This window comes from Phaseolus vulgaris, chromosome 3 (assembly GCF_000499845.2).
Source record: "Phaseolus vulgaris cultivar G19833 chromosome 3, P. vulgaris v2.0, whole genome shotgun sequence".
NCBI classification, from domain to species: Eukaryota; Viridiplantae; Streptophyta; class Magnoliopsida; order Fabales; family Fabaceae; genus Phaseolus; species Phaseolus vulgaris.
The window spans coordinates 35,426,827-35,446,978 of NC_023757.2; the positions used below are offsets into that span (position 1 = coordinate 35,426,827).

Genomic DNA, 20,152 nt, shown 5'->3' on the forward strand with positions numbered 1-20,152 from the left:
AATCAGTATTGACAAATACAACTAGAATTCGAAATAAAAATTCCACCGCATTTAAATAGCCTTCAATGCGCTTTGTAGAGCACTGGGCCCGACTAATCCCTCCACATTCATCTTTGAAAACTACCACAACCATGTCTTCAATAAATTTACGTGAACCAAATAAATGAGAAAATTAATTTTGGAAGAGACAAGAGTGGTATCATAAAATCTCTCTAGCTGTCGATCTTAAATGCTACGTAGTTTGAATGGTCCTTGTGACATGCATAATATCTACTTTTGCTTCTACCAGTTTCAAGGATACAATACCACTAATTACAACATTCTAATAATTACAAAGACCATACCCTGCCTGTTAACATGAAGTAGGACAGTGCAGGATGGACAAGCAAGATTAGTTAAATAATTTAAAAGCACGATATCCGTTTCTGTTATACTGCAGAATCAACTCAGTTAATCATGCCATGCATCAAATGTGAGTATCCTCGGTTTTGTTAATTACATACTGCCTGCAAATCAATCAAGAGTAATTTCACAACGCTGTCCCCATCAATGTAACTGATAGAGAAGTAAGTAACAATAAATCTACAGCTGTAAGTGACACCATAAACACAATAACATTACCTCATTTCATATTAGAAGCTGCCAATTACCAGTATAATTATGCAAAGGATAATGATATCGACTTTATGATTGAATCGTAAATCATATGTTAATAAACATTTCAAGCGAAGATAATTAAACCATCATTTAAAAGGAACGAAGGCCACAAAAATGGTTAATGCTAAAGGTCATCACCACACCTCTCTTTCTACACCAACACCTGCTACCACCACAAAGGCACACAAGACCATGCCAACACTAATATCCCTTCTGCACTAGTACAGGAGTTAGTATGATGGAAATCCTTTTCTACAATCCTTTATATTTCTATAATTCTCAGTGCTAACAACTTAGCTTCAGAATTTCAGGTACAGATCAGTTTTCTCTACAAAACCAGGTGTCGGAAAGGTCAACCAGTTACTTCCACAACAAGGAAACCGGTGGGCTTTAGAAGACTACATTTTGAAGATATTTCCAGCATCGTAAAGTTCACGTGAGAACTTTTGGACATACAAAATGTCAGATGCTATATCACACGAGAAAACTATAAACTATCTCGATTAGAAACTCAAGAAACATAGACTCCGATTGGATATCCAAGTAATGAGAAGTCCCTGAAGATAGTTTAAGGCCATAATCGCCTTACAAAATAAAGTATACCTCACTACAAATAATTTTCCAAAGCTACTTACCAACCAATTACCACAAATCCAATCACGCTATGAAAAACCTTCAGATTCTTAATTATATGAAATGAGGTGGATTGCTAAATGGACGTAACAAATACTTGGCTGAAACAGACATATATAAAAATACATACCTCAGCCGGTGCTGGAATGATAGATTCCCTGTAAAGGTTGAAAAGAATTTAAACATACTGCATCTATTCATAATTAGATAGTTGTTAACAAATCAAAAGTACAGAGTACCTTGGCCTATCCGATTTTGCAATATGTTTAGACATTATTGATGCCTGTGATACAATGCATTATCACATTATTGAATTAAATTGGAAATGCAGTGTCAAATTAACATAAAACGATGCTAAAAAATACTGTCAGACAATTATATTGAAAGTCGTGATTAAAAGGAAAACTACTTGGATTTATAGAAAGAGAGAAGTGTTTGAATTGATACTCAATAAAAGTGACATGACACCCCCTCCCCCAGAAAAAAAAAATATTAAAAAAGAGTCCACATATATATTGATCCACATGCTTTTCAAATTTCAGTTAATGAAGAATAGAAGTCACAGATTTAAATTAGGCTTAAGTCCAATTTTAATCTCCATAATTTCGACAATGTGCAATTTTGGTCCCTAAAAAATATTTAACAGCAGATTTGGTCCTTTAGTTTTCCAAAGCTAAACAATTTTGGTCCAACATAAATATATCATCTACTGCTAACAAAACTACTTGTGTGTTTTTCAGTGATAAAAGATATTAAAACTTATTATTAAACATTACTATGACTATCCTGTGTGAATAAGTAACAAACTATTATTACTAGAGAATTTTAGAAATTAATAATGCATTAGGAGTGGATCAAAATTGCTTAATTTTGGAAAATTAAAGAAACATGCCATTAAATTTTTATAGGAATCAAAATTGCACATTCACAACTACGGGAAACAGAAGTGGATTTAAGCCTTTAAATTAGTGGCCATATTGTGACCGTAACAGGAATAGACTTGCTTGAGTAGAGAGACAAAACAATATTTAGTCTGCAACAGTTGAAAATTTAGAGTATTTAGAAATATCAATTACCCTAGCATATATATAGACAGAAATACTCAAAACAGCAGTACTGCCATTTTTTTCTATTTTCCCAACATTTTCTGGCTAAGTACACCAGCGAAGCTTCTATTCTTGATTCTTTTAACACATCAGTTTTTTTCCAGCTGTCATTATCATTTTGCATTTTGGCCAAACACTATTAAACATAAAAAACAAGAGCTTCTCTAACTAAAAAGCAGTTTTGGTTGATTTTATATCACAATCAAAGTATCAAACAGGCTCTAAATGCCTGTGACCTAACTCGAAAGAACACAAAACACTACCTGCTCCTGTATGATGCTTCTTGCTTCAACAAGCTGAGCTTCAAGCTCAAGTTCCCTCTCAGTAGCCTCCGAAGTAACTTCTGCTTCCTTTTGAGCATCTTGCAATTGAACCATGCGCTCCTTCATATTTCAATTTTCAAGCACTTATCAACCACAGACAAACAGTTCATATACGTAAATACTTGAAGATAAAAACCAGTAAGAACCTTTATAGAAGTCATTTTGTTACGAAGGCTTTCTTCTATTTGATCTCTGGCCATATGAAAAGGAAGGTCAAATACGTCCTGCAAGTAACAAACTCATTAACAATTTCAAAAGGCAGTTTGAAAGAGGAACAAAGTATGAAAACTAAATAAACTTCCTTACCATTTTTCCAACCAATGGAGATTGTAAAGGATCACTTTCAACTCTTTCATTGCCAGTGAGAGATTGCTTTGGTAGTCCGTTAGGCGCATTTAAGAAATCACGCATATCCACCTGTAATCAGTATACTCACAAATCTCATAATCTAGGTTGAGGAACCTGCTTTAGAGGGCGCATCAAGAATAAAGGCCTTCATACAGAGGAAAGTAAAAGACCGTAGGAGACATAAATTAGAATATTAGATGAAATAAGAAAAGAAATATAATACCACAAATACACTACCATGTTAATGATCTTCCATTTCCCGTTTAGTTAACATGGCCATCCATCATTTTGCACTTTGCATGACAAAATAATTGATTCCCAAAACACATCAAATTTTTTATATTGTTGACTTTGTGTCAAAACCAAAAACATAAATTTTTAATAATGAAAAGGATAATGGAATGAAAATGGCAAACCCATTCATGTACAGCACAGGTGTGTACATACACATACATTCACACATAAAAATTGGCATGGGAAGAAAGGGAATATCAGGGGAAGAGAACTCTCTAAAATTGAAGGCAAGATGAAAAATTAAAAAAAAGAGGCAGCATATAGTGACTGAATGATAACAAAGCAAAAGTTCATGAAAAATACAAATTACATCAAGGAGAATCAGTGAAATGTGAAAAAAAGAAACACATTGCATTCATAAATTACCAGCAAGTGGAAATTTCAGCATATAACAATAATTACAAATCAGGAACTTACCTGCATTGATCTCAACAATGCTCTGAAATCAGTATTCTCTGCCATCAGTTCTTGATTTTTTGCCTCATAAGCATCCACCTTTCAGTATTAAATTAAAGTGTATGTGATGAGGATATTTCCAGAATGCAAAGAGCTATAATAACAATGTGAAAGCTTATTATTCAGCATACAATCTTTTTGTAAAAATCATTGTCAGCTTTCTTCCCATTCCATGTTCCACGTTGCCTCCCTTCCTTCTGTTTACACACATTATAAATACCAAACCATCATGAAACTGAATATCTTCCAAGCAAAGTCCAAACTAAATGGATAGCTTGTACCTGAAGCAAATTCATTATCTCCATGCCGGACCTAGACTCTTTCTTCTTCTCCATTAAAACTTGGTTTAGCTTCTCCTGCAAATACAAAACACCAGCCCTTCATCATTTTCAAAACCTAATAAACTGCGGAAATCATGCAATCAAGCATCGGTAAAGTTCCTATGAAGCAAGAGAACCAATCACCAAAATTCAATTCTCATCGAACTATACAAAAAGCAAAGACATCTCACCTGCAATTTTATGTATTCCTTTTCCTTCTTCTTCATCTCATGCAGTTGTTGAGTCTTTACTTGCTTTAACACCATTCAATAGTCAGATTGACAAGAGTCAGAGGGTTATCCATTTTGAAGTAGGGTCATCCAAAGAAGACGCCACAATAAGCAAAGTAGATCAAATTCTAACCTGATTACCAATAACCATTCTCTGAAACTCATCCCTCTCCTGTTGCAGCTTCTCAATTTGAGCCTTCAAAGCTGCCGTGTTTTTAGCTTCCTACACCACAGGAATTTAACCCCATTTGAAATAAAATAAATAACTACACAAATAAACTCTAGTGGCATCAGTGCACAGATAAGGAAATTGTTGTTCGCATGCATAATAGAAACACGCTTCTGAACACTTCATTTAAGCAAGACAATAATATGCTTTACGTTTGTCAAAACAAGAAATCCAAGCATCTCCTTACTGTTCTAGTAATAGTCGCTATCTCCCTGTCTTTGACTTGCAGTTGACCTTCAAGCCTCTCCACTTTGGCTTCTAACCTCGAGATGTCAGACAACAGTCTACAACAACATCAAAAGCAAAACACATTGAACTCGGTCAGATAATGCATCACGAGGGAACACTAAACAAAGGTTAATATGGAAACTACCGTTGTCTTTGATCATTAGCAGACTCTCTAAATTCAACATCGCGCTGTCTCTGTTGGAGCAGAAAGTAAATGCAATTGCACGTCCTCGCAATGGAAACCTACCACATTTTCCAAAACAACACCGTTCAAATAACATACGACCACACATTGGCGCAAAAAACGATGTTAAGTGAAGATCAGTTAAATTCTCACGGGGTCATTTGCGAAGAGATCGAGCGAAGCAGGGAATCCGAACGTGACGAGCGATTGGTTGATATACTTAGCGCAATGCTCCAAATTCTCCACATCGGCGAACGTGTACTCTCTGAAACAAATGAGAGAACGAAAACCCTACGAAATGGATTACAGTGGAAGAAAAAATAATTGAAGAGGATAGGGTTTTTTGAGGTACTAAACTAACCCGGATGCTAAAGCAGATTGAGAAGGTTGCTGCAGAGAAGAGAAAGAGAGAGAGTAAGAGAAATAGAGACGGAGTAAAAAAACGTGAATAGAGATTCTCGGAGTTTTACCCTAAGATCGAAGTCTCCTTCAGTGGGAGGCATTGCTGTTAGAGTGAGAAAGTGGTTGTGTTTCTGGGCTCTGCGTGTGACTGGAGTGAGTAGTGTTAGTTTTAGATCTAAATTCTGAGGTTTTGAGCGGTGCCCAAATTTGAAGGGGAAACAATAATTTAACGGGTGCTATGGTTGGGGGTGCTGAATTCTGAATTATGACTATGTCTCCCAATTATACTCTACACTCGAATCTGGACTATTTGTTTTGTACCCTCCAATTAAACATCCACAGCTGGCTTAACCTGCACTTTTTCTTGGAGAGACAGTGACGTGGCAGTTCTTGATTGGTTATATAGATGCAAGGTGGCAATTGCGAACTTTATTTTGGTTGTGAATTATGGCGCCTAACTAGAGAATCCTTTTGAGTCTGGGATGAAATGAAGTGAAAGCAAACATCCCTTGAATTAGACGTGCAGGGTTTTGTTTTCTATTTTTGTTGGTTGGGATGCGACTTTCATCTCCTAATCAATGTTTATGCTGTGCATCCTTCGGGTTCTTATTTACTTCTCCTTTCCTAATCAATGTCCATTGTTTTGTTATGTCCCAACGCACATAACTCCTCCAGCTACTTGTTTTCTTTTTCTGATTCATCCATAACTAAAATTTCTCTAAAATGCTGCCAATAATCTACACAATATTTGCTTCATCACGCCACGGTGGTCATTAGCTATTTTCTTTTTATCACAATAGCAACTGCTATATATGTTGCAGACCTTGTGCTGGATAAGAACTCTTGGGTTACTTTGAGCATATCTAGAATGTTAAGACACACTTAGTTTATTGATAAAGTGGTATTAAGCAATTCAGCTATCAATTCAATATAATGATTATAAAATAAACTCACTCTTTAATCCACCTACTAAACATCATTCTTATTCAATTAATGGGCATTCAACTTTGTTTTAGCATATTTGTTTTCTTTAATTGATTCATACTAAATTAAGAAAACACATATCTAAGAACTGGGTTTTTTTTTTCTCAAGAAGGTGACTAACATTTAATGAAATGGTGACGTTTTAAAATAAATAATTGAAATAAGATTCTTTTATATGCATACCAATTTGTTTTTTTTAAAGAATGTGGTGTCTCATTTTTTTTTTTTTAATCCTCGTCTATAGTTATTTTTATGAATTATTGATATCAAACCCATGATTTCTCTTATTGAGATGTAGACAGATATGGACAAAAGTAACATGATAAAACGATCTAAGACACAAAAAAATACACAAGGATAAAGGAACAACAGCACATCCTCGAATAAGTGGCATTCATGAATCCTTGTCAAGATTAAGCAAAACCACGATGCTGATTGCTTACGAATTGGTTCATAATTATGTATTCTAGTGTCTTCTTTCAAATGAATATCATTTTTTTTCTGCGATATTTATTTTTTTCTCATGCTTTTAAAATATAAAATATATTATTTTTAAGTCAGAAAGGTAACAAAAATAATTTATTTATTTTCTATTATACGCATTGTTTTGTTGAAAAGTATCGTCCTAACTTCACTTCCATTACAGAGGAATAAGAATTATAGTGTGGGAGTGCTTTTGGAGTTTTAAATATCCATTTCATGTGTTTAGGTATGAAACCGTAGATTTTATTTTGAGTAACTTTATTTAGGATATAAATCACGTTACACTTAATTCAACATGAGATTCGACATACAGTGCAATTACTTTTATATAAAATAAATAAATAAATAATTTATCAATATAAATAATTAAATTAGTAAGTTAATTTTAAATTAAAATTTCATGAACTCAAACTTATTTTCTAAATATTTATAAAAATGAATTATCTAATTTCTGGTTAGATTTAATGATATTTATTCATAATTTAGGAAATTTGTTCTTAATGACTGTGCCTTGTTAATAATAAAATAAATACATTCACTTAAGAAATTCAAATTAGTGCTTTAATGGTATAAAATAACATTAATCTATAAAAAAAATTAACAATTATTACATTTAAAAATAAATCAAATTTTTAGGAACAAGAATATACGAATCTCTTTCTTATATAAAATATTGGAAGTGTTAATTGTCATATGTTTTAAAATTTAGTGTGATTATCAACGAAATAAACTGCCATAATAGTCATTAAAATTAAAAATAAGTAGTTTGTTAAATTGAATTAAACGTGATTCACATACAACCAAAAATATTAGATATATTTATATAGGATGCTAAGTGTTAAGTGTGCTAATATACTAATAAAGGTCAAAAATATTAGATATATTTATATAGGATGCTAAGTGTTAAGTGTGCTAATATATTAATAAAGATCGAAGACAGTTTATATATATATATATATTATTTTTTTTTATTTTTTTTTTATTTTTTTCTCAAAATATATTTTTTTAAGGATAAAGCAATGACAAAACATCGATCTTTAAAACGGACAATACATTAGATGCGGTGATTAATTATGATTATCTTACAAAATGTAAGTTGAATAATATATAAGCAAATAATGACATTATTAGTTTAATCCAAAAAATTAAAGTATGTATAACCTGATTCAATATTAATTTTTATTAGAAGAAAAAACTAAAAAAAAACAAACTACACTAAGTATGCTAATGATTTTAAATACATAAATATAGGAACTTTTTTTGCCATTAACTCTTGCCAAGAGGCCACTACATATATTAAGTATTTCTTTGTGTTCATATATAACTTCTCATCAATATGCCTTTGTTGTGGTGTTAGCAATAGATATGTTGCAACTCCATGAAGTTGTTTTGAACATGAGTTAAATAAACAAGTGAAAGTCTTTTATAAAATCTCTTGCTTGTTGAGATTATTCATATTATCCACCAGTACCTTAGTCACTTTATCAACATTATAACTAGAGAGGTGTTTATGCTCTTTCTAAAAGTCATTTTGAGAGTACATGCACAACTCTTTAAACACAATCAACTAAAATATAGTTTAAAATAAGTATAGTAATGGTTGCATGATGTAATAATAATAATACATATATATATATATAATTTTAAAAAAATTAAACACAAAGTTAACTTAACTAAGTAATATTTTGTTTTAAATGAACTATTAAACTCATAGTAGTTATTAAAGGAGTTTTTTTAAGAAGAAAAAACAATGCAAAGAGGAAAAATAGACCGGTGTAAATAGCAGAGTTATTGAATGAGATAGGCCCAAAAAGCAAACAGTAATTGAGCTTTTGCTTCCCTCGCCTGATAAATCTGAACATGCAACCTATCAGGCATGCAAAATGATAAAAGTTTCTTGATATCTTGGAATACAATTTTGGATTTAGATTCTGAAACATCTTTTCAGAATAACTTTCTGGAATAGTTTTTCTAAAATACGTTTCTAGATTATTTTTTTTCAAAATCTCTTTTCTAAAATATGTTTCCAATTTTTTTTTAAAATTTATTTTCCGAAATATACTATTTGTATTTTATTTTTAAAAAAAAAATGAGATTTTAGTTCCCAAATTATATTTCCAGAATGTAAACAAATTATTATGGATTTTTTTTTCAGAATATATCTTTCAGTTCATGAAAGACAAAGAATTTCAAAAATTGATACGATGCAGGTTAGAAAAGCCCATTAATTGAGTGTGATAGGCCCATGTCAACATCAAAAGAAATTAAATAAAAATGAATAAAATTATAAAAAAAATTAACAAAATTATTTGTCCACACAAGAAACTCAACGGGTTTAAAGTTTATATAAACATACTTTTTTTTTCCAGAAGACTGTCTATTTTTAGAGTCTAGAAGACATTTTTTTATTCTCTCATCCTACGCAACCACAGAAACTAATTTCATTTACTAATCGTCACCTTTTTGGTCTCCGAAATTTTCATTAAAAAAATCAAATATGTGTTCTCATTGCATAAAACATCCTTGGAACATACATGAAAAATGTCAATCCATTCAATTTAGAAAGGCTAATACAATAACAAAAATGAATTAATAAAACTGTTTCAACTTAGAGGTGAAACTCCAGACATCATAACTATTAAAAAAAAAATACTAATAAATCATTGTTAGATATATTTTTTCCATTGACCGATATTTATTAAGAAATAATTGTTTATCTCACTTATTATTTAACAAATTTTTCATATTTTATTGTTTAAAAAAATTATGATTAAAAAAGTGTTAAAATACTTTTTTTTATCAATAAAGAATTAATATAATTAAAAAAAAATACTTCAGAGATATCTCAACCTGTATACATGAAACCTTTAGTTCTAGACCACCAGAGAACACATACAAAACTCACAAAGACCTATTAAAAAGTGGAATAATATTAAAAAAAAACTACTAAGTTCCTTACTAAGGAGTAACATAAATGTTTTTTACGAAACATCTATTTAATAATTTTCACATCTATTTAATAATTTTCTTTTCTTATGTGAACTCATTTATTCTCTCATTTATTCTCTGTTTCTAAACATAGATGAGAATTATCAAACATTGATTTTATTGACTTAATGAATTTGTTTCCTTTCGACATAATCTGTAAAAAAAAGTCAATATTATTGATCTTACGGAAAATTCTCTTTCAACAATCTCAAGCTGGTTTGAATGTCAAATTGGTGGGATTTATATATTCCATCTATTTATTTATTTATTATATATGGTGAAAATGGTCTTTTTGTTTTTGTCTCACTTCTTTTGAATTCAAAACTTTGAACTTTTAAACATGGACGTACTTCATGTCGTTGAATAATCTATATAAGTTTTATCTTTTCTATGTTTTTCAATTTTTTATTTATATTTAATGTGAAATTTAAATTTATATTTAAATTCCTAAATATCTTCTTTCAAGCTTTAAGTCTCTTTTTATATATAAATTAGGCATTGATATAAATTAAAATTTAGAATGAATTACATTATATAACCAAATAATTTAAATTTTTTTTATAGATACTATTTGTTTTATAAATATTAAGAAGTTAACGTCGCTCTAACTTAGCCTAATAAAATTGATTTATAAGTTGAAGAAATTTATATTCGTTTTATACATTATGAATTGATTTAATATTTAATTAATGTGTGATTTTTTCTTTTATCGAAAGTAGTCAATATTTACGTGAGACGACTATATATTGATAGGTATATGATAGTAAATGACGTGATAGATCTAACAAATTCTCGCTATGATAATTTATAAATTACTTTAATTTCAATGTGTTTTAAATCTGATTCAATCTTATAAAATTAATTTGTAAATTATAATTTATAGTTAATATGATATCTTATTGTCAGTGTCTTTATTATATTTTAAGCATGTAAAAACTATTTAGGTAAGTGGTGCTTACCACAGCATGCATTTTTTAAATTAATTTAAAAAATTGGCAACCAGGGTAGACCGTAGATGCAGATGGCAGACATGCACGCGCTGACATTAATCACTTTCTAACAAACATTTTGGTTTATTCTTCTTTACCATTTCTCATTTGGTTCAATCTAAATTAATCGTCAATATTTTGACCAATAGATTTTCAAATCCTCGAAAGATTTTCTGACTCTAGTCCATTTCCTTTCAATATCCCTGCAATTTGCTGAACTTTTTAATTTATGAAAATGAACCTGCTTTTGGTAATTTCCAAAGAGAGAAACCAAGAACGATATCAAGGGCTGAAAATGATTAGATATATCTTATGCACCTTTGCTTGCAAGTGTTTAACCCTAACCTCTATCGAGTTTTCGTTTATATTATAATTTTTTTATTTAAGATTTAATTAGTTTATATATTATAATATAAAAATAAAATAAAATAAGCTTACAAAATATTTATTAAAATCTATAATAGTTATTTTAACTTTTATTTCTTTAAAGACTTAAAAGACCCTTAAAAAATGTAGAGAAAACTCGATTATACCTTTTGCACTCATAATTCCCCACATATTACTGCATATCTTCGTTTTGTTTTTCTGCAAAAAAAACATAACCAAATCAATAATTGTCACTGTTTCAAGACAATAAATGAATAACTGAGAAGGTTTCAATTATCAAGGTGTTTATTTAAAAACAAAATTATGCAATTCTTATGAAAAGTAAAACCACGACACGAGGACCTCAGATACAATTAGTTTAATATAATGTGACAAACGTAAGATTGAATCATTCATACGATAACAAATGCCTAAGGCTCTCACACATAAAAACTCATTACCCTTTAACTCTCAAATTAAACAAATAGAAAAACATACCACTTTAACCTTTTGTTAAGGTAACATTTTTATCAAAAATCCTAAAAAAAACATACTATGAGTGTGTCTAATAAAACTAATAAATTGTTTATTAAATTATTTAATTAGTTTATAAATTAACTTGATCAACGTACAAAAATTCAGTAAATATTTTAAAATATTTTATTTTAGAATATTCTTTTATAATTTAAATTATTTCAGCTAATTTATAATTTATTTATTTATTATTGATATCATTTTTAATTTTATATACATAATTAATTATTACACTATTTTTAGTATTTGTTGGATATGTTTTAAATTTTTTATATTATTCTAATTAAAAAATTTAATATTACAAATTAATGTAACAAATGTTTTGAAAATTAAACACAATAAAATTTGTAAACAAAATCAAATGTAGTAATAGTTTAAATTAATAAATGAAAATAGATTTGATATTCTTTAAATCAACTAATTAAATAAAAAAAGACTTTGTTCGAATAAGAAACCATATATAAATTTTAAAAATAAATAAAAGTACTGAAAAGTTTTTAAAAGTTTAATTATTTTTTAAAAAAAATATGTAATTATATTTTTTCACAAACACAAATTTCATTTATATAATAAAACATAAGTAGTTATTTTTTACCATTATATCATTTTTTTTATAAAAATGTTTTCATGTTAAGCGTCATTATGCAACTTGACATCTCACTTAAGCTGACACTTTAAGAAACAACAATCATCTGTTATCACACGAAAAAAAAATTATTAAAAAAAGAAAAAATAAAGAAAATACAAAAATATGGGAGGACTAGGCCAAAACCCACATGTTAACAAAAACGATACATATGTAGACTATACATATTCATAAAGAATTTTAAGAACAAACTAGATGAAAACATATTATACCAATGAAATGATTCTCTATGAATAAATCCTAAATTAGTCAACTTATTAGCACACACATTCCCTTCACGAAAAATATGAGTAACCCTAAACCTGATTTTACGACAGTAATTAAGATAAGTATTCCATCAATTCCAAAGCATCCAAAGAACATTTGTCCTATTAGTAAACGCAGCACAAACCAAAGTAGAATCACATTCACCATTATATCATTTGCTTTACAAAACACTTTTAATTTAACAAACTAGTTTATCAAATCATAACTACTAAACACTTTTTGATTTAACAAATTAGTTTATCATATCATAACTTATACAAACTATGAGCTTATTAGTTACTAATAAGCTTATCAACTACGAGTTAACTTACTAGCTACTAGTTATAAAATATTTTTGTCAAACATACCTTATAATGCAATTATGAAAGTTTTCTCTTTTGACTACCAAAAAAAAAACTATCTAAATAGCAAAATAGTTACACAAATAATATGATTTATTTATCACGACATTGTCAGCTTCCCAACCTTCAAAAAAAGTTTGGTTTAAATCAAATACTACTGGATATGTTTATGGTTGTGAAAAGTAGGTTCTTATGCATGAGAAGATTATTCTGAGTAGGAGTGTGGTAGTTTAACATAATGGAATGAAGAAATACCATTTTGAAAGAAGAAAAAGATATAATTAAGTGCGAGGTATATTAGGATTTGAGTTATGCACGTTGACAAACCATCCAAGTATTATATTTCTATCTTGCAAATGAGTCATTATTTAGTGGATTGTACATACTAAGTCCTAAAACATGACAGGATTAACCTTTACATTTGGTCCTTGGCACCTTCATAACACCTTTGGTTTGAAAACTTCAAATGACATTTCTCTTCGAATCTTATGTGCCAAAATACCCACTAAAGTCCCATAAGGTCATTTTTTAAAGTAAAAATCTTGTTTCAAAATAAAAATGAAAAAAAATTACCCAAAAATATGTGTATACACATGAAAAACATTTACCCAAACGAATTCTAAATCTAAGTTAGTATGGGCAAGTTTTGGTTAACCTCGAGTCAAGTTAGATTAGGATAAGTTTATGTCAAGCTAGTTGAGATGATTAGGATAAGTTTATGTCAAGCTAGTTGAGATGAGCTCGAATCATGTCAAGTTTTTCAAGACTGAGTTAGGTCAAGTTAAGTCAAGACAAGTTTAGGTTAAGCTAAGTCGTATCCAGTTCAAGTCAATTTGAGTTGGGTTGAACTAAATCTCGAGTTGACTTGAGATTGGGTTAGTTCCAATTTGGGTTGAGATGAACCTCACTCAGGTCGAGCCAAATTGGGTTAGACCACGTTTGACCATGTTGGGTCAAACTGAAGTAAGGTCAAACCCATGTTAGACTGAGTTAGGATGGGCCTATGTTAGATTAAGTTAGGTTGGGCCCAATTCAAGTCATCTCAAGTCTAGGTAAGTATGAGCAAAAACATATCATACCCAAGTGAAGTTAGGTTGGGTTAACATCATGTCAAGTTAATCGACTTATGTCCAGGTCAAGTTGAATCAAGTCGGATCCATGTCAAGCCAAGTTGGGTCGGCCCACATTATGCTAGTCTAGGTCCAAACGAGGGCATGTTAGGTTGAGGCTCAAATAGGTCTAGACTAGGTTAGATCCATGTTGGACAAGATTTAGTCAAACTTAGGTCAAATTGAGTTAAACCAAGCTAAGTTGGGTTGAATCGACCTAGTCAGGTTGGACCAAGGTTGGTTCAAGCCTATGTCAGATTGAGTTAGGTCAGTCCTAGATCAAGTTGGGATCCAATCAAGAAAGGTAAGATTGGGTTGGGTCTGATTCATGCAAGGTTGGGTCGGATCAAACCCAAGTTAGGTTGAGTTGAGTTAAGCTATAGTAGATCGAGTTGGGTCAGTCCTAAATCAACCTAGGTTATACTGGGCCTATGTCATGTTCAACTGACTTGAGTATGGTTTTGATCAAGATGTGATTGAGTCTAGTTGAGCATAAGTTAGTCTAGGTCAAGTTCAAGCGAGCCGGTGTTAGTATGGCTGAAGCATAACCTAGGTCAGGATATATCAGACTAGATCAAGCTCAAGTCAAGCTTGCTCAAGTCGAATTGAGCTCAAGTCAGGTCGAGTTGAGGATGTTGGGTTTAATAGTGCCAAAGTTCAAGAGGGGGGGGGGGTGAATTGACTTTTTAAAAGTTTCTCGCAGAATCAGTATTTATCACAGTTTACAGAAAATAAATCGATTTATTTGTAATTGAACATATTTATTTTGGCACTGTTTATGTTTGAAAAACATTTATATCAGCCCAGTTATTTTCAAGGTTATACAGATTAATTTTGAAGTCACACACACACTGATATTAGGAAGAAAAACAGTAGATCACAAAACAGCAAGCTTCAATTTTAAGCAAGTGATTAAGGTTCAATTGATAGCTTGACACTTAATTGAGTAACCTATTACAATCAACCTGTTCCAGTGGCTTTTAACAGATTATAGATGTTCTTTTCAGAATCAAACATTTTTTTCAGAAATTAAGAACAGTATGAACCAAGCCCAGAAAGAACAGATTTATTTCTTGACAGTTTAACAGATATGCAGAAATTTAAGTGCAGAGATTAAGGGAGAATGAACACAAGGCAATTATACTGGTTCACTCAACTGAGCTACATCCAGTCTTCACCTAAACCAAGGTGAAATTCACTAAATCACAATTCAAACAAACACAAATCCCACTGTTCTTGAACCCTACAAGAACTTAGGTACACTTGCTGAAAAAACCTATTTCAGCACACACACTCTTCAAGAAACCCTATCAAGAAGAGTGTACAACCAAACTTTTACAAGAAAAGAAATGTGAAACGACTACACCTGATTGAGGATGCAGAAATCTGCCTTAAACCAGTAGAACAGATTGCTAGAACAGTAGCAACACCTCTCATCAAGCTTTTGGAACCAAACAAGAACAAACACTTTTTGATTTTCGAAATCTTTCAAGAACAGATGCTAATTCTTTGTAAATCCTTAATTCTCTGATGAAAAACTTGTTTTCTCAATTGTATGATCGATTTTTAAACTCAGAAACAAGTTTTCATTTTATAGAAAACCAACTTATAACAGATTTTTGAAAAACAGTTAAAGTTGTTATAAAATGAACAGATTGAAAATAAAATGAACAGATTTATTTTCAAAAAGCAGTTAGAGAATTTGTCATGTGAGGAGACTTAGTCAGCCATTCTGGTGCAGGATCAAAACTGAAAACCGTTTAAGATAGACATGGCACCAAAGTCAAAAAGAATCTATTCATTTACAGATGAACAGATTTATTTGTCAAAACGATAACAGCAAATGCTTTAACTATTTAAACACAATCGTTTTGAAAGGTAGAAGACTTAGTCAAAATACTTGATGCACAAAATCTAATTTTCACAAGACTTAGCCAAGGCATCAATTTAAAAATGAATCTGTTTATTTAGAAAAGAACAAATTTATTTTTATGCAGTAAACGTGTTTTTTGTAAAACATGTGAAAAACAGTTTAAGAAATTTTGTGCTTGCTCTTATCACATGGTCAGTGGTTAGGAGGTGAGTTACCCAGCAAAAAGCCTACTCTTAAACAACCTCTAAACACTACCTAAGACATTCTTAAAGCAAATGTAAATATACATGAAATGTACATAAAAGTCTTCATCAAACACATGTTTTGAAGGGGCAGCAACCATCTTCAACAATCTCCCCCTGTTTGATGGAGACAAATCTCCATAGCTCTGTTGCTTTAAGAACCTGTACTGCACCAAATACTAAACCAGAAAAATAGAACATTGCATAACATGTAAAATGGTTTTAAGGTGCAGAATGTAACTTCCTGTTTCAGCTAGCTTCACCTAGCATGGTGAGCTATTTTTCTCCCCCTTTGGATTCATCAAATAGCATTTAAGCATAGGGAAAGATAAAACAGAAACATAACCATAATAGTCCAGAAAATAAAGACAAATTGTTCAGCATTACAGAAATTAAACACTGATAAAAGAAAGCATGGAAGGTAAGATACTATTAATCCTTGTAGTATAGCTCTGCAAGCTGCACCTGAACTCCTTCAATTTGATCATCAAGGTGCTGAAACCTTGCTTGAGTGGTCTCAAAATATTCCCTTTGTTCTACAGTCATGACATCAAGGCGATACAGAACTTGCCTTTCAAACATGGATAATGGTTCACCTCGGTATTCTGGAGTTTGATAGGCAACAATGGCATTCTGATGAGTTGCAGCAGCTTCTTCATGCACTGATTGGGGAGCAGGTGAGTCTCCTCTGACTTCTACAGATGGAGAACTTATCCTTTGATTTTCAGCATGTTCAGCAGATTGTTCTTGACCATAGGAGTGATGGATAACATAACATGAGTGTTCTGCAGCTTGAACCGTGTCATCCTGCATGGGAACAACTTCATCCTCATCCTCATTGTTGAGGTTTGAGGCTCCATGTTCTGCTTGAGGGTTCTTGCCTTTGAGAACCACCCAACTGTCCTCTACTTTGTGAAATCCCATTTTTGTGAGAGTTGAGTTATCAATCTCACGCACAACTTTGATGGGTTCGTTTCTCTCATTTGAAGCATCAACACCAAAGAAATCAAATAAATTTTGAAACAAGTATAGCATAAGGAAAGCGATAATCAGCCAACCTTTTGGATTTCAGCATATGTTCATTGATGATAAAAACCCAGTTTACCTTAATCTGGTTCATGATGCAATATAAAAGGATTAAATCCTCTTCATGTAAAACAACATGATTTGTACCTCTTGGGATGAGTTGTCATGCTATAATGTAGGCAACAAGACGTGGTGTAAGGTTCAAATGACCTGCATGGAATCTGCTTATGCTTTGGGTAGGAGTCCTCATATAGCTCTTGTAATATTGCAGTTTATTGAATTCTTGAATCCCACTGGTGTTTCCTTTTCCCACTTTCAGTCCAGCATACTTGATTCCAGCCACAGAATTCCAAACATCACTTGTGACCTTCATTTTGATCCCTTTCACATAGGAGACAATGTTCTTTCCATTCAAGGTTAGATTAGTGTAAAACACCTTAACTAAATTAGGATATACATTACCCGTTAATTCCAGCAGCTTTTTCAGTTTCTGGTGCTTCAATACAACCCTTGTTTCTGCCAATTTTTCTGATTTCAGCCAATTGAAATCCAGCACCTTGGGTATATTAATCTGCTTTTTGCTTGTCTCGTGGATGTAGGCATTGATACCTTCTTCATTTCCAGCGAACCAACCTTCTAGCATACCTTGAAAGGTGCTTTGCTTGCCCTTATTTTTCTGTTTCTGTCTTGAAGAAGAAGCCATGGTTGAACCAGAATTTTCTCTTGGTATCAAATGGCGAGAACAGAAAAAGGATAGCCAATGTGGTAGCAGATTCCCACACAGATTTATATTGAGAAATGAATAGGTTGATATGGGAGTTATGAATGGATATGCATGAAGATTTTATGCTCTGAAATTGTGCAGAGAATCTTTGAAAATATGCAGCAAATATTTAGTGTCACGATGCACACAACTCATACCTTCATTGAGCACCCAAACCATCAAATCGGTTACATAACCATGACCAAAATCGTCAAAGGTATAGAGGTTAATGCCCACTAAGTCAATCAAGCAGTCAAAGATCAGAATTTCTCTTTCCTAGTCATCAATGCATATCAGTACCAAAAATAAACACACTCAATTACGAATAAACAAATTTAATTTTTCACTGCTAGGCACAATTGACATTTATAATGCCCAATTCATTAAGCAGAAAATTAAACCTATCTATAGCCAATGGTTTTGTGAACAAATCAGCAAGCTGTAAATCTGTACAAATGAACTTAATTTCACATGTTCCATTTGAAATGTGTTCCCCTAGGAAATGATGCCTAATTTCAATGTGTTTGGTTCTAGAATGCATGACAGGATTTTTGGTTAAGTTGATTGCACTTGTATTATCACACAACAGAGGTATATGGTTAAGTAAGATACCAAAATCATTCAATTGTTGTCTTAGCCAGATAGTTTGAGCACAACAACTCCCTGCTGCAATGTACTCTGCTTCAGCCGTGGAGAGAGCTACACAAGCCTACTTTTTGCATTGCCATGAAATCAAGCTTGATCCAAGCAAGTGACAGGTTCCACTGGTGCTCTTCCTATCAATTTTGCAACCTGCAAAATCTGAATCAGAATATCCAGTTAAACTTAATGAGATGTTACCTGGATGCCACAAGTCAACTTCTTTAGTTCCTTGCAAATACTTCAAAATCCTTTTGGCAGCATTGTAGTGTGATTCTTTAGGAGCAGATTGAAACCGAGCACACATGCACACTGCAAACATTATGTCAGGCCTGCTGGCAGTGAGATACAGTAGTGATCCTATGAGTCCTCTGTATTTGGTTTCATCAACAGAAATTCCAGCTTCATCATTATCCAAGTGACAGCTTGTTGAGAAGGGTGTGCTGATTGGTTTACACTTGTCCATTTCAAATTTCTTCTGCAGATCCTTGCAATACTTATCTTGACTTAAGAAAATGCCATCCTTGAGTTGTTTGACCTGCAAGCCTAGAAAATAGTTCAACTCTCCCATCATTGACATTTCAAACTCACTCTTCATGACTTTCACGAAAGCTTCACACAATTCTCCATTGTTTGATCCCAAAATGATGTCATCCACATATACTTGTACTAGAATTGTGTCATCCCCTTTCTTCTTGATGAACAAGGTCTTATCTGATGTGCCTCTGTCATAACCTTGTGAGGTGAGTAAATCACTTAGCCTCTCATACCATTGTCTAGGAGCTTGCTTGAGCCCATAGAGAGCCTTTTTGAGTTTGAACACGTATTCTGGATGTTGATGGTCTTCAAAACCTGGTGGTTGTGAAAAAAATACCTCTTCATTTATATAACCATTCAAGAAGGCACTCTTCACATCCATTTGAAATAGCTTGAACCCTTTGATGCAGGAGAAGACAAGTAGCAACCTAACAACTTCTAACCGAGCTACTAGTGCATATGTCTCATCATAGTCTATTCCTTCTTCTTGATTGTACCCTTTAGCCACTAGCCTAGCCTTATTTCTGGTAATCACACCGTGTTCATCCATTTTATTTCTAAATACCCATTTTGTTCCAATTATATTCATCTCAGGTATTCTAGGAGCAAGAGTCCAGACCTCATTAAGAGCAAATTGATTCAGTTCCTCTTGCATGGCTAAAATCCAGTTGCTGTCCTTGAGAGCTTCATTCAGATTCTTGGGTTCCACTTGAGATACAAAGGCCATTGCTTCACAGAAGTTGTTCAAGGATTTCCTAGTTGATACTCCTTTCTCAATGTTCCCAATGACATTATCAAGGGTTAGGTCTCTAGGGGTTTTCCACTCTTTTGGCAAACCTGCAGGCACAGTAGATTCTTGCATAGCATGTGTATCAGCAGTATCAAAATGAATCGATTCATTTTGATTTAAAACAGATTTAAATTCATTACTGTCAAGGTCATCAGCAACAGTTTT

At 32.0% G+C, this 20,152-nt stretch overlaps 1 protein-coding gene across 1 annotated transcript; it reads right to left on the reverse strand.

Annotated features, from left to right (window-relative positions):
* Positions 1 to 194: 194 nt before the first annotated feature.
* LOC137807329 (uncharacterized) lies at positions 195 to 5,987 on the reverse strand. The gene is made up of 16 exons (XM_068607933.1): positions 5,479 to 5,987; positions 5,370 to 5,398; positions 5,162 to 5,273; positions 4,970 to 5,067; positions 4,784 to 4,880; positions 4,501 to 4,590; positions 4,329 to 4,391; positions 4,099 to 4,173; positions 3,949 to 4,014; positions 3,779 to 3,856; positions 3,026 to 3,136; positions 2,866 to 2,943; positions 2,660 to 2,779; positions 1,530 to 1,573; positions 1,421 to 1,448; positions 195 to 506 (listed from the first exon to the last, which is right to left on the reverse strand). Exons 1-16 carry the CDS (start codon positions 5,509 to 5,511, stop codon positions 492 to 494), a joined length of 1,137 nt encoding a protein of 378 aa, XP_068464034.1. The 5' UTR covers positions 5,512 to 5,987; the 3' UTR covers positions 195 to 491.
* Positions 5,988 to 20,152: the final 14,165 nt, after the last annotated feature.